Below are 12,695 nucleotides of genomic sequence, written 5' to 3'. Positions count from 1 at the left end.
TTTTTTTAAAAAAAAAAAAACCCATTTTCCCAAAGGGGAATGTTCATGCAGAAGTTCTGTCTCCCTAAACAATAATTTTATGTGGTAGTCATACCTTAGTCTTTTGGTAAATGTTTTCAAAAAGTAATTTAGAAATGATCTGGAAGCCTCTGCCAAAAAATAGCTTTTTTAAAACATAATTAAATCTCCAAGCCTCCCAACCCATCAGAGATTGCATGGTTACACTTAGTTAAGCTTCATAACCTGAAAACCCTGGTTTTATGTCTTATGTGTTTAATGATTTTCGCCATTTAAAACCGCAGTTACTTTTCACCAACCAATAGGAACCAATTTAAAACAAACCCTTATTAAAACTTTAAAATATGATTTAGGGGATAGTTGCAAGGGTATTGCGATTAGAACTATCCTCTCTTCATCAGTGAAACAGTGGAAATTTTAACTGATAGAAGAAACACAGCTTTACTTTATGTATGTTCCACTAAATCCTTACTCCATTTCTCCTTAGTAGAAGGATATGGAGTAAAAGAGAATGTAGTTTGTTGCCTTTTTTTTTGAGACAGAGTCTCGCTCTGTTGCCAGGCTGGAGTGCAGTGGCATGATCTTGGCTCACTGCAACTTCCGCCTCCCAGGTTCAAGCAATTCTCCTGCCTCAGCCTTCTGAGTAGCTGGGATTACAGGCTCCTGCCACCAAGTCCAGCTAATTTTTTGTATTTTTAGTAGAGATGGGATTTCACTATGTTGGCCAGGCTGGTCTCAAACTCCTGACCTCAGGGGTTCCACATACCTCAGCCTCCGCAAAGTGCTGGGATTACAGGCGTGAACCACCGCGCCCAGCTTACTCAAGATTGTTTTTGAACATAGTACTGCAGATCATTGGGATTGTAAGAAAATAATGAGTTAATGTAAAGAGAGGTGACTAAAAAAAAGTTGACTAATTGGTGACTTTCAAGCTACTCTGGGGAACCCTAGGGATGTTCTTATGAGGTTCTTTCAGAGGGTCCCTGGAGGGAAGGGAGGAAAAGAGGCAGAGTATAGGTTTCAAACCCCACCTGAGTGTTCCTCTTTTATCTGTTGTGTATTTGCACTTCCTTGTCATTTTTTTTATTTTTATTTTTATTTTTTGGTAGAGATGGTGTTTCACTATGTTGCTCAGGCTAGTCTTAAACTCCTGGCCTCAAGCAGTCCTCCCATCTTGGCCTCCCCAAGTGCTGGGATTACAGGCATGAACCATTACTCCCAGCCCTTTGTTGTTTATAGAAAAGGTTCACATATATCACCTCCCCAAATGTAAAACTCAGAGTAGTAAGATAGTACAGCTAAGTCTCCTTAGGGACCAAGATAAGGGTCACTGCCAAGGGAGACTGGGGCACTTCAGTGGAAGATTGGTGTGCCCTGTTAGGAGGGCAAAGAAAGGACAAAGAGGAGTGAAAGGGAACTGAAGACAAGCTTTGAAGTTTTATACACATGAGAGTTCACTAGAACCTTTGAATGTTAAGATGAGGTTTCTGGTATTTTAACCAGTTAGGGGTGTTTCTATAGATTCAAGCAGGTTTCTGTATGAAGCTGCTTGATCTTTTCCATTCTGACCTTGTACCTCCTTAAGACTGGTTTAAGTTTTTCTAATGTTCTTTTTTTTTCTTTTTTTTTGAGACAGGGTCTCGCTCTGTTTCCCAGGCTTGAATGCAGTGGTGCAGTCTTGTCTCACTGCAATCTCTGCCTCCTGGGTTCAAGCAGTTCTCTTGCTTCTGCCTCCCGAGTAGCTGGGAGTACAGATGCATGCCACCATGTCCAGCTAATTTGTGTGTGTGTGTGTGTATATATAAATATATGTGTGTATATATAGATATGTATGTATATCTATATGTGTACATGTATATATACACATATATACATATATACACATGTATATACATATATGTGTGTGTATATATATCTATACATGTATACATATGGATATGTATTTTTTTGAGATGATATTTCACTCTTGTTGCCCAGGCTGGAGTGCAATGGCGTGATCTCGGCTCACTGGGTTCAAGCGATTCTCCTGCCTCAACCTCCCAAGTAGCTGGGATTACAGGCGCCTGCCACCATGCCTGGCTAATTTTTTTTTTTTCTTGTAGTTTTAGTAGAGACGGGGGTTTCACCGTGTTGGCCAGGCTGGTCTCGAACTCCTGACTTCATGTGATCTGCCTGCCTCAGCCTCCCAAAGTGTTGGGATTACAGGTGTGAGTCACCATGCCTGGCCTGAATTTCTGTAGTTTTTTTTTTAGTAAAGACAAGGTTTCGCCATGTTGGCTAAGCTGGTCTTGAACTCCTGACCTCAAGTGATCCGCATGCCTTGGCCTCCCAAAGTGCTGGGATTATAGGCATGAGCCACCGAACCTGGCCTTCCAATGTTCTTCTATAACACATCTTAGTATTTTGTGTCATAATTATCTTTTAAACACAGGTCTTTTCTTGCTACTCTGCTCTTTAGGGGCATGGAGTACTCTTCCCTTTGCAGCTAGTGCATGGTCATGTGACTAAGTTCTGTCAATCAGATGCCTCCTTCAGGTCTTTGAGGGGAGTGGTACTAAGAGCTCAGGGCAATTAGAAATTATTCTCAGCAGTGACGGAGTAGTCAAAGACTTAACAGAGGTATTGGCGAGTGCCTGGTGCTAGTTCACAGGGAGATGTTCTAATTGGACACTTGCTGTGGCATATCTTGGCTGGGTTGTGCTGCTTGGATGCTGATGGTGAAAACCTGCCTCTTCCCAAGCCTACATCTCTAGCCTTCCCATCGACTCTGAGCTATTTGACACATATGTTAACAATTTCCCTTTCTGCCCACTTTAATAGAGTCATTTTTTGTTGTTTGCTATTAAAAACTTCATACATATGGTGAATCTCCTAAGATTCTTTCATTGCAAGCAACAGATGTTGGCTGGCTAATGGTAGTGAAACATTGTGGTTGACTCCCAACATCTGTTCCTCCTGGTTGGTTTGGTTTCTTTTTTTCTTTTTATATTTTTCATTAACATTTTGAAAGAAGGTAGGTAGATTGGTTTCTAAACCAGTGGTTCTCAAACTTGAAGGAGCATCGGAATCAATGGAGGGCTTTGGAAACACATTGCTTGGCCCACCCTCAGAAATTCTGATTTTGTAGGTGTAATGGTTAGTTTTATGTGTCAACTTTGTTAGGTTATAGTCTCCAGTTATTCAGTCAAACATTGTTGTAGGTGCTGTGAAGATATTTTGTAGAGGTGATTAACATCTACATGTAGATTATCCTTGTTGATTTGTGTGGGCCTGATCCAATCAGCTGAAAGGCCTTGGGAGCAGAACTAAAGTTTCCTGGGAGAAATTCTGCCTATGCACTGCAGTTTCAGCTTGGGAATTAGCACCTGCCCTTCCTGGTGATCCATGTTATGGATTTTGGACTTGCCTAGCTAACTTCTACAATGATGTAAGCTAGTTCCTTCCATAAATTTCTCCATATATGTCTCCTGCTTGTTCTGTTTCTCTGGTTGAACCCTGACTGATAGGGATTTTGGTACCAGAGGAACGGAATCTTAAGTATGAGTTTTCTGAATTGGCTCTGTGTTTTCTAGAATTTGTTTTCTAATCTGATTAGAATGAAAGGCACTAATGACTGTGTTTCCAGTGGTAAAGATGGTGCTGATGGTCCATGGCCTGATGTGGCAGTAGAGATGCATGAAATACCATGTTTAGATGCCCCTATGAAATACCTTATAAAATGCAAGGTTCTGGGTGACCATGGATCTGATATCTTAGAACATTTTAATCAAATAGGTACTACAATGAGATTGGCTGACTGTTCCTAATTGGGCTGGACAAAGTGGGGAAAGAAAAGAGTGAGCTAAGGGTTTCAAATTCCCAGCTGAAGTGTTGCATAAATGATCGGAAAGTGTTTTATGTCTGCCCTGGAAGCAACTCTCATGTTCTTAGCCACAGGAATAAGATTTCTGAAAACCAAACCCAGAGTGCATCCTGCAAGTGGCTGTATTACTATGTAAATGGAATTCTCAGCCTTGCAGAGTGTATACTAGTGAAGTGAGAGCATTGGCTGAGTGTGGTGACTCATGCCTGTAATCCTAGCACTTTGGAAGTCTAAGGCAGGAGGATTGCTTAAGTCCAGGAGTTCGAGACCAGCCTGGGCAACATAGTAAGATTTCATCTCTACAGATTATGATTATTATTATTTTAATTAGCTGGGCATGGTGGTGTGCACCTGTAGTCCTGGCTACTCCAGGGGCTGAGGTGGGAGGATCACTTGAGCTCACGAGATTAAGGCTACAGTGAGCTGTCATTTTGCCATTGCATTCCAGCCTGGGCAACAGAGTGAGACCTAGTCTCTTAAAAAATAAAGTGAGGGCATTGATTGAGAAGCAGTGGGATCCTGAAAAGTGGAATGGGGATACATGAGAGGATCCTGATGAAGCCAGTGAAATGGAGCCCCTAAATTCTGCGTCGTATTTCTTGCCAGTAGAAGCTGCCCTTCTACTTCTGTTTGAGAAGGTTAATCCTACTTTGCCTGAAGGATCTGTAATGGTCTCTTCAGAGGTGTTCCTTACCAGGCATCACTGATCTTCCTCAGGGTCGACCCTTGTTACCTGCTTTGCTCCTAGATGTATAACTAGACACAAGTTCCAGTAGGCGTCAAAGAGTGAGGTATAAATTATGATCCATGAGGAGGTACCCTGCACACCAAAAGGACTCCATGATTTTCCCTGTCTATACAGACAGAAATCTGGGGAATATATGTGAGAATGGATCTCAGAGTGTAGGATATGGTGTTAGGACTAAAGTTGAATCAGGACAACTTTATTGATCTGGATTCAATATTTGAGGGGTTAAAAAGGACTCTTTAACAGTTTAGTTGGTTTGCTGAACATGGACTCAAATATGGCCTACACTAAAGTCAAAATGCCAGAACTGCCTCAGTGTACTGTGGAGGAAGGGATTCAAAGGTTCAGGGAGACTGGAATGTTAGGGTAGATTTATCATATAAGCCCCACCCACCCACCCTGGAGGAGTCAAGAGGACACACTTTTCACCATGACTGTAAGAAATAGATTTTTGAGGACACCCACAAATTTGGGTTCTCTTCTTTGTAGGCCAGAATGTACAGTGGGAACTGCTAGCATCAAACTGGAACCCCTAGAGACAGTGGGGTTAATTTGATCCCAGGGTAGCAGGGGCGGTGCCAGTCACCAAAGATAGCATGGCATGGTTATACTGTAATGGACAGCAGAGTCAAAGCAGCCATCAGAATTGTTGGACTCAGGCTAGGAACATTGGCACATGCCTGCAATCCCAGAACTTTGGGAGGCAGAGGCAGGAGGACTGCTTGAGGCCAGAAGTTTGAGACCAGCCTGAGCAACATAGTAAGACTCTATCTCTACAAAAAAATTTTATAAAACAAAAATTAACAAGAATTTAACAAGAATTGTGTGACTCAGAGACCTATGGCATTGGCTGGTTGATCATTGTGTACATATGGAAGAGATAGATGGCAGTCTTACTTGATTTATGTAAGTGGAAGAGTTCTAGGCTGAGTAAACAGAAGTCTTTTTTTTTTTTTTTTTTTTTTTTGAGCCCAAATCTCACTCTGTCACCCAGGCTGGAGAGCGCAGGGGCACAATCTTGGCTCGCTGCAACCTCTGCTTCCTGGGTTCAAGTGATTCTCTTGCCTCACCCTCCTGGGAGTACAGGCACCTGCCACCATGCCTGGCTAATTACTGTATTTTTAGTAGAGACAGGGTTTCACCAAGTTGGCCAGGCTGGTCTCGAACTTCTGACCTCAGGTGATCCGCCCACTTTGGCCTCCCAAAGTGCTGGGATTACAGGCATGAGCCACTGTGCCCAACCAACAGAAGTCTGTCTTAAGTCACCACAATTAAGTCATAGCCTTTGAATCATTTCCTAGACTTTAGCTAGTTTATAGGTCCAGAATCCCTTCAATGAAGGAGAGGCTGGGTTCCCCTTGAGGAAGGACCCTACCACATTGCCAGATTTATATTGTTTATCTTTCTCCCAGTCTTCCCTCAATGGACCCATGACTATTTACTGGGGTAACTATGCACTGGGAAAAGGGAAAAGAATCAGACAGTTTAGGGATTACTGGACACTGAATTGATGCTAATTCCAGGAGACTCAAAACATTACTGTAGTCCACCAGTCAAAGAGCTTATAGAGTTTTAGCTCAGATCAGTTTCACAGTGAGTCCCATGGGTCCCTTGAATGATCCTGTGATTATTACACAGGAATGGAACCTACATTCTAGAATGCAGAATTAGAATAGACATACTCAGCAACTAGCAGAATCTCTACATTGGGTCCCTGACCTGTGGAATGAAGGCTGTTATGGTGGCACAGGCCAAGTGGAAGTCACTAGAACTACCTCTACCTACAAGAATGATAAACCAATAGTGGCTGTGATATGGACACTTGATTAAAGGGGCTGAGAGGACTTGTGGGGAATCCCAATTGGAAGAATATCAAAGTTAGAGACGAAATGGAGGGATACAAAAAGTGCCTGAGCTCTGTGCCTCAGAATATGATCTTATTTGGAAATAGAGTCTGTGTTAGTCCATTTGTGTTGCTATAAAGGAATACTGGAGACCAGGTAATTTATAAAGAAAAGAGGTTTAATTGGCTCCCAATTTTGCAGGCTGTACGGGAAGCATAGTGCCGTCATCTGCTCCTGGTGATGCCTTGGGAAGCTTCCAGTCATGGTGGAAGGTACAGGGAACAAGTGTGTCACATGGTGAGAGTGGGAACAAGACAGCGAGGGAGGGAGGTCCCAGATTTATTTATTTATTTTTTTGAGACAGAGTCGTGCTCTGTCACCCAGGCTAGAGTGCAGTGGTGTGATCTTGGCTCACTGCCTCACCTCACCTCTGCCTCCTGGGTTCAAGTGATTCTCTCACATCAGCCTCCTGATTACCTAGGATTATAGGTGTGTGCCACCATGCCTGGCTAATTTTTGTATTTTTTTTAGTAGAGGTACGGTTTCACCATGTTGGCTGAACTCCTGGCCTCAAGTGATCCTCCTGCCTTGGCCTCCCAAACTGCCGGGATTACAGGTGTGAGCCACCGCACCTGGCCAGGTCCCAGACTTTTAAACAACCAGATATTGTGTGAACTAACTGAGCAGGAACTCATTCATCACCAGGGGGATGGTGATAACCATTCATGAGGGATCCTCCTGTATGCTCCAAACACCTCCCACCAGGCCCCGCCTGCAACATTGGGAATCGCATTTCAAGGTGGGATTTGGAGGAGATAAACATCCAAACCATATCAGGATTACTGCAGATGAAATTACAATCAGGTTATACTGGAGCAAAGTGAACACCAGTGATTCATGTCATTATAAAATGAGGAAATTTGGACACAGACACACACAGAAATTGTCACTTAAAGACTGGAGTTCTGCTAAAAGCCAATATATGCCACAGATTGCCAGGAAACCACCCGAAGCTAAGAGTCAGGCCTGGAACAGATCCTTCCTCAGCACATACAGAGGGAGCATGGCCCTGCTACCACCTGGATCTCAGACTCACAGCCTCCAGAACTGTGAGACAGTTTAAGTTCTACATTTCTGGAGGGATTGCAGAGATTAATTCCACCATCAAGGACTTGAAGGATATAGGGCTGGTGCTTCCTACCACATCCCTATTCAACTTGCCTGTTTGGCCTGTGCAGAAAACGGAGAATAATAGTAGATTGTCATAAACTTACCCAGATGGTGACTCGAATTGCAACTGCTGTTCCAGATGTGGTTTCATCGCTTGGGTACATGAACATATCTGGTACTTGAAACACAAGTGCTCTGGCAAATGCTTTTCCTCCATACCTGTTAGTACACACCACCAGAAGCAACTTGCTTTCAACTGGCATGGTCAGCAATACACCTTCACTTTTTAGTCCTATATCATAATTTAATCTGCAAGGACCTTGGTTACCTTTCCCTTCCACAAGACTTCACACTGGTCCATGACATTGATTATATTAAGCTGATTGGACCTGATGAGCAAGAAATAGCAACTACCAAGAAGTAACAACTACTGTAGATATATTGGTAAGGCATTTGTATGTTAGAGGGTGGGAAACAAATCTGACAAAGATTCAGGGGCTTTCTACTTCAGGGAAATTTCTAGAAATCCAGTAGTATGGGAAATGTTGAAATATCTTTTCTAAGGCCAAGGATAAATTGTTACATCTGGCTCCAGATGAAAAAAATGATGCAACACCGAGTGGATTTTGCAGGCAACATATTCCTTAAGTGGTACGAGACTCGAGTCCATTTACTGACTGATCCCAAAGCTGCTAGTTTTAACAGGAACCTAGAACAAAAGAAGGCTCTGTGATGGGTCCAGGTTATTGGGCAAACTCAAGTGTCATTTTAATACTCATTTTTTTTTTTCTTTTTTTAGACATAGTCTTGCTCTGTTGCCTAGGCTTTAGTGCAGTGGTGTGATCTTGGCTCACTGCAACCTCCGCCTCCTGGGTTCAAGTGATTCATCTGCCTCAGCCTCCAGGGTAGCTAGGATTACAGGTGCCCATCACCATGCCTGGCTAATTTTTGTATTTTTAGTAGAGATGGGGTTGGCTAGGCTGGTCACGAACTCCTGAGCTCAAGTGATCCACCCGCCTCGGCCTCCCAAAGTGCTGGGATTACAGGCGTGAGCCGCCGCGCCCGGCCGGCGACCTAATTTTTCCTTGATAATTAGGATGAATTACCTGCTAGAGTGGCCCCTTACTTTGTCCATTTGTTCAGTAGCATGAGGAGCCCAAACTGGCCAAGGACAGTCTCAGGTTTCCAATTCATCATGACAGTGTTTCCTGGTGGAAGCATTCCTTCCTTGCGCACTGGAACTTCCAAATCCACCATATTAGCACCACTTGTGCACCTTCTCAGAGGCTCTTGACTGCCTCCTTCTTAGACTTGGTTGGTGTCACACCCACACCAGGTCACCCCTCCACTTTGAGATTTGAATAAGATGCCACATTGCAAGGTGTGGGATATGGTTTCCTGTGTGGCTGCCAAGAGCCCAGATGGTGCAACTCAGAAGTTTAGGGAATTAGCTCAATGGAATGAGCAATGACCAATGGGAAGTAAATTCCTGTCTTTTCGGGAATTACTACAAGGTGTGTTTTCTTTTGGCACCTCTTCTGGAGAAGTTGTGTGTGCAGAGTGAACCTGCCTGCAAAGCGACGTGCTATGTGTCTGTAGCTCATTATGAATCAGTGCTACAATCCACTGCATGCCATTGCATCATGTCTTGTCTCACATTTTTTTCCCTCACATTTGTGTCTCTGGACATGCTTCTGTCCAAGAAACTTTTTTCTTCTTTCTTGAGTTCTGCTTTCTAGAGGACTTGTGTTAAGAGAATTGGTTGTGAAAGTTGTACAGGATGGAATTTTGGAATTGGATTGTTCACAGGAATCAGAAGACCTTGAATATCGACATCTTCCCAAGTCTGTCTTTCTGGCATAGCAGCCCCTTCCTTCTTGCTGAAGGGGATTAGCGTTCCTTGTCTAGAGACCATGTAACGGCCTCACCTGAAGCAGATGCCTTGCAAGATAGCATTTATTCTTAAGACTGAGTCCTGCCACATCTTTGCCTCCAGGCTAATAACTAGAGTCAGATCTCAATCTTGACAGGGTGAGACAGTCCCTGCTTTGGGAGGAAATAAGTCACATAGCAAAGGAATGATAACTCTCTTGGAATTAGAGCACTTGGCTTGGGACGAAGTAGGTCACATACTAAAAAAATCATGGTACCATACAGCTAATATGTACCAGTGAGAGTAGGGATAAACCATGTGGAAATTCATCTGGAAGTTGTTGGGCTGTGGGAGGAGTGAAATATGGTGGAAAGAGAAGTCCTTTATGTTCACTTGTGAATTGGTATTCAGTGTTCTGTCAAAGACAGGAGCTACTGGTTCTGATACTCTTCTGGGATGGTTTCTTGATGGATGATGATGGTTTCCTGATTGGATGTTATGATGCCTACCATAAGTGAGGTGGAGATGCCAGACTTTCTGTGGTATGGTATTGAGCACAGTATCCGAAGACTTAAGGAAGTGGAATGTTAGAATTGACTTATGAGACTGAATAATCCAACATTTGACTCCCCTCTGAGGGTTCAGAGCATCTCCCTTCACCCAAGGTAGTAAGGAAGGTACTGGTGAGAGAGTTACTGGCATTTTTAAGAGCTCAATGATGGCTGTCCTCTGTGGGCAAAGGCTAATAGTGGGAAATACTGTCATGGAAATGGACTTCCAAAGATCAACAGAGATGGTGGGTTTCTGAAGTGGTAGGTTGCATCTCTTCATTGTCAGAACTAAGGTGGATGGAGTTCCATACTGGGCAGCAAGTCAAGAGTAGCCTGATTAAAAATGGATCTGCATGATATGCTGATACCACCTGGAAGGACAGTGAAGGGAAGTGCCCTGAGGGGGTGGATTTTTGAGCTATGCATCTGAAATAAGAGATGGCAAGACATAGTATCTACATGTTTCAAAATAGACAGTGGTTTCTGGTTTGAATGGGTGACCAGCGGCTTGGAAAAATGAGACTGAAAAATTGACTATAAGGGTGGGCAGGATTACTGGCTCACGCCTGTAATCCCAGCACTTTGGGAGACTGAGGTGGGCGAATCACCTGAGGTCAGGAGTTAAGAGACTAGCCTGGCCAACATGGTAAAAACCCATCTCTACTAAAAATAAAAAAAATTAGGCCGGGCGCGGTGGCTCACGCCTGTAATCCCAACACTTTGGAAGGCCGAGGCAGGCACATCACGAGGTCAGGAGATCAAGACCATCCTGGCTAACATGGTGAAACCCCGTTTCTACTAAAAATACAAAAAATTAGCCAGTCATTGTAGCACACGCCTGTAGTCCCAGCTACTAGGGAGGCTGAGGCAGGAGAATCACTTGAACCCAGGAGGCAGAGGTTGCAGCGAGATGAGATTACGCCACTGCACTCCAGCCTAGGCGAAAGAACGAGACTCTGTCCCACGTCCCCCCCCAAAAAAAGAGAAAGAAAAATTGAGATCTGGGGGAAATGTAGATGTATAGTTCTCTCTTAACAAAAATGAGATTTATTTTTTTTGTCCAATATACATGCTTACAACTACCTGAGTAGTAGAATATCACAGAAATTCTGGCATCTCCACCTCACTTACTACAGGCATCATCACATCCAAGCAGGAAGCCATCATTCCTCAGGAAACCATACACGGAGAGTATTAGGATCAGTAGTTCATGTCCCCAACAGAACATTGAATCTTGTCACTTCACAAGATGACATTTTCTGTGGCTATTATTCAGCGTCTTTTTTTCAGCAAACCCTATTCCTGTTTCATTGGCTCATAAAGTCGCTAAGGTGGTAGGGATGAAAGTTATCCATAGATTCAGCAAAAGGGTCATCCATTCACCAAAACCGATCAGGTTACAACCGCTACTGAGTGCCCTATCTCCCAACAGCAGAGGCCAACACTGAACCCTGAATGTGGTTCAATTCCCTGGGGAAATCAGCACGCCACCTGGTGGCATGTTGATTACATGAGACCACTTCTATCATGAAAGGGGCAATGATTTGTTGTCACTGGAGTAGACATTTACTCTGGGTTTGGGTTGGCCCTTGCCAGTTGAAAAGCTGTTGTTGAAACCATGATATGTGGATTTACAGAATGTGTTATTGTGCATCACAATGTTTCACATTGTTTCTAAGTAAATCATTTTATAGTGGTTGAAGGGCAGGATGGGAATAATGCCCACATAATTTATAGGAGTTCCTGTCTTCGCTGGATCCAGGAACAGTAAATCTTCATGATTTTGCTAGCTCTAGGATGCCTTCAGGAAGATGCCTTTTCGTATTTTGCCCAGTTTTGTTAGTTTCCCTGTGTGATAGGATTGGTTCAAATCATCTTGCCCTCACAAACCTAAAAGTGGAATTCCCTTGTCCCGTCCAGCGGGATCGTTAACAGACCTTGGAGGAGGGGGTGGGAATTTAGAGAGACAAGAGACACAAGAAATGGAGACAAGACAGTATCCTGATCAAGTCTCGTTTAATGGCGGCGGTGCAATGCCTTATATAGGCTGGCAGGGAAGAGGAAGGGCGGCAGAGCAGGCGGGGAGGAGAATAATGAGAGACGTCACCAGGCGCATGCTCGGTAGATTTAGTCTTTCCCGGGCGCGGGAAGTTATCTACGCACGCGCGGGAAAAGTTGATGAAGAACCAGGAAGTGCGCCATCTGGTCTCCACAATGCGGAGCTTAAGCAACAGAGGCCGCAGCAATTTCTGGGCCTCACGGCTCCGGACAGGTCCTCCTTTTTTATATTAGTGACTAGAAGATAGTCCCTCGGGAACTGCGCCTTAGGTTGGAGTGACACATCTCTTCACTGGTACCCGTCATGGGATTAGGCAGTAGCTATGACGGCCCTCCTCTCTTAGGTTAGTGAGAGATGACACTCTCTTACCCGTCATTGGCTGCCCAGTTCAGCGCACAGGGAAGGTGGTTTACGGCAAGCGTAAGTATGGACCATCGTGATCTTCTTGTTCCAGGCGATGATAATGGACCTGTATGGGTTTGGCTTGGATGGCCTCGATTTGTTGCTTAATGAATGTCATGAGCTTATTGAAGATTATAGGTCCCAAAGAGAGTAAGAGCAATAGGCAAA

At 43.9% G+C, this 12,695-nt stretch overlaps 1 protein-coding gene across 1 annotated transcript in view; it reads left to right on the top strand.

Annotated features, from left to right (window-relative positions):
• The window catches only part of SARAF (store-operated calcium entry associated regulatory factor), a 29,654-nt gene extending 19,621 nt beyond the window's left edge, over window positions 1-10,033 (top strand). Inside the window, exons 6-7 of the mRNA XM_017856796.1 lie at window positions 4,788-4,793; window positions 9,927-10,033. Of these exons, the coding sequence (XP_017712285.1) occupies window positions 4,788-4,793; window positions 9,927-10,033 (113 nt within the window). The remainder of the gene's footprint in view (window positions 1-4,787; window positions 4,794-9,926) is intronic.
• Window positions 10,034-12,695: the final 2,662 nt, after the last annotated feature.

The sequence above is a fragment of the Rhinopithecus bieti genome, unplaced genomic scaffold (assembly GCF_001698545.2).
Source record: "Rhinopithecus bieti isolate Rb0 unplaced genomic scaffold, ASM169854v2 scaffold_2077, whole genome shotgun sequence".
NCBI classification, from domain to species: Eukaryota; Metazoa; Chordata; class Mammalia; order Primates; family Cercopithecidae; genus Rhinopithecus; species Rhinopithecus bieti.
This window is presented reverse-complemented; position numbering and strand designations above follow the sequence as displayed.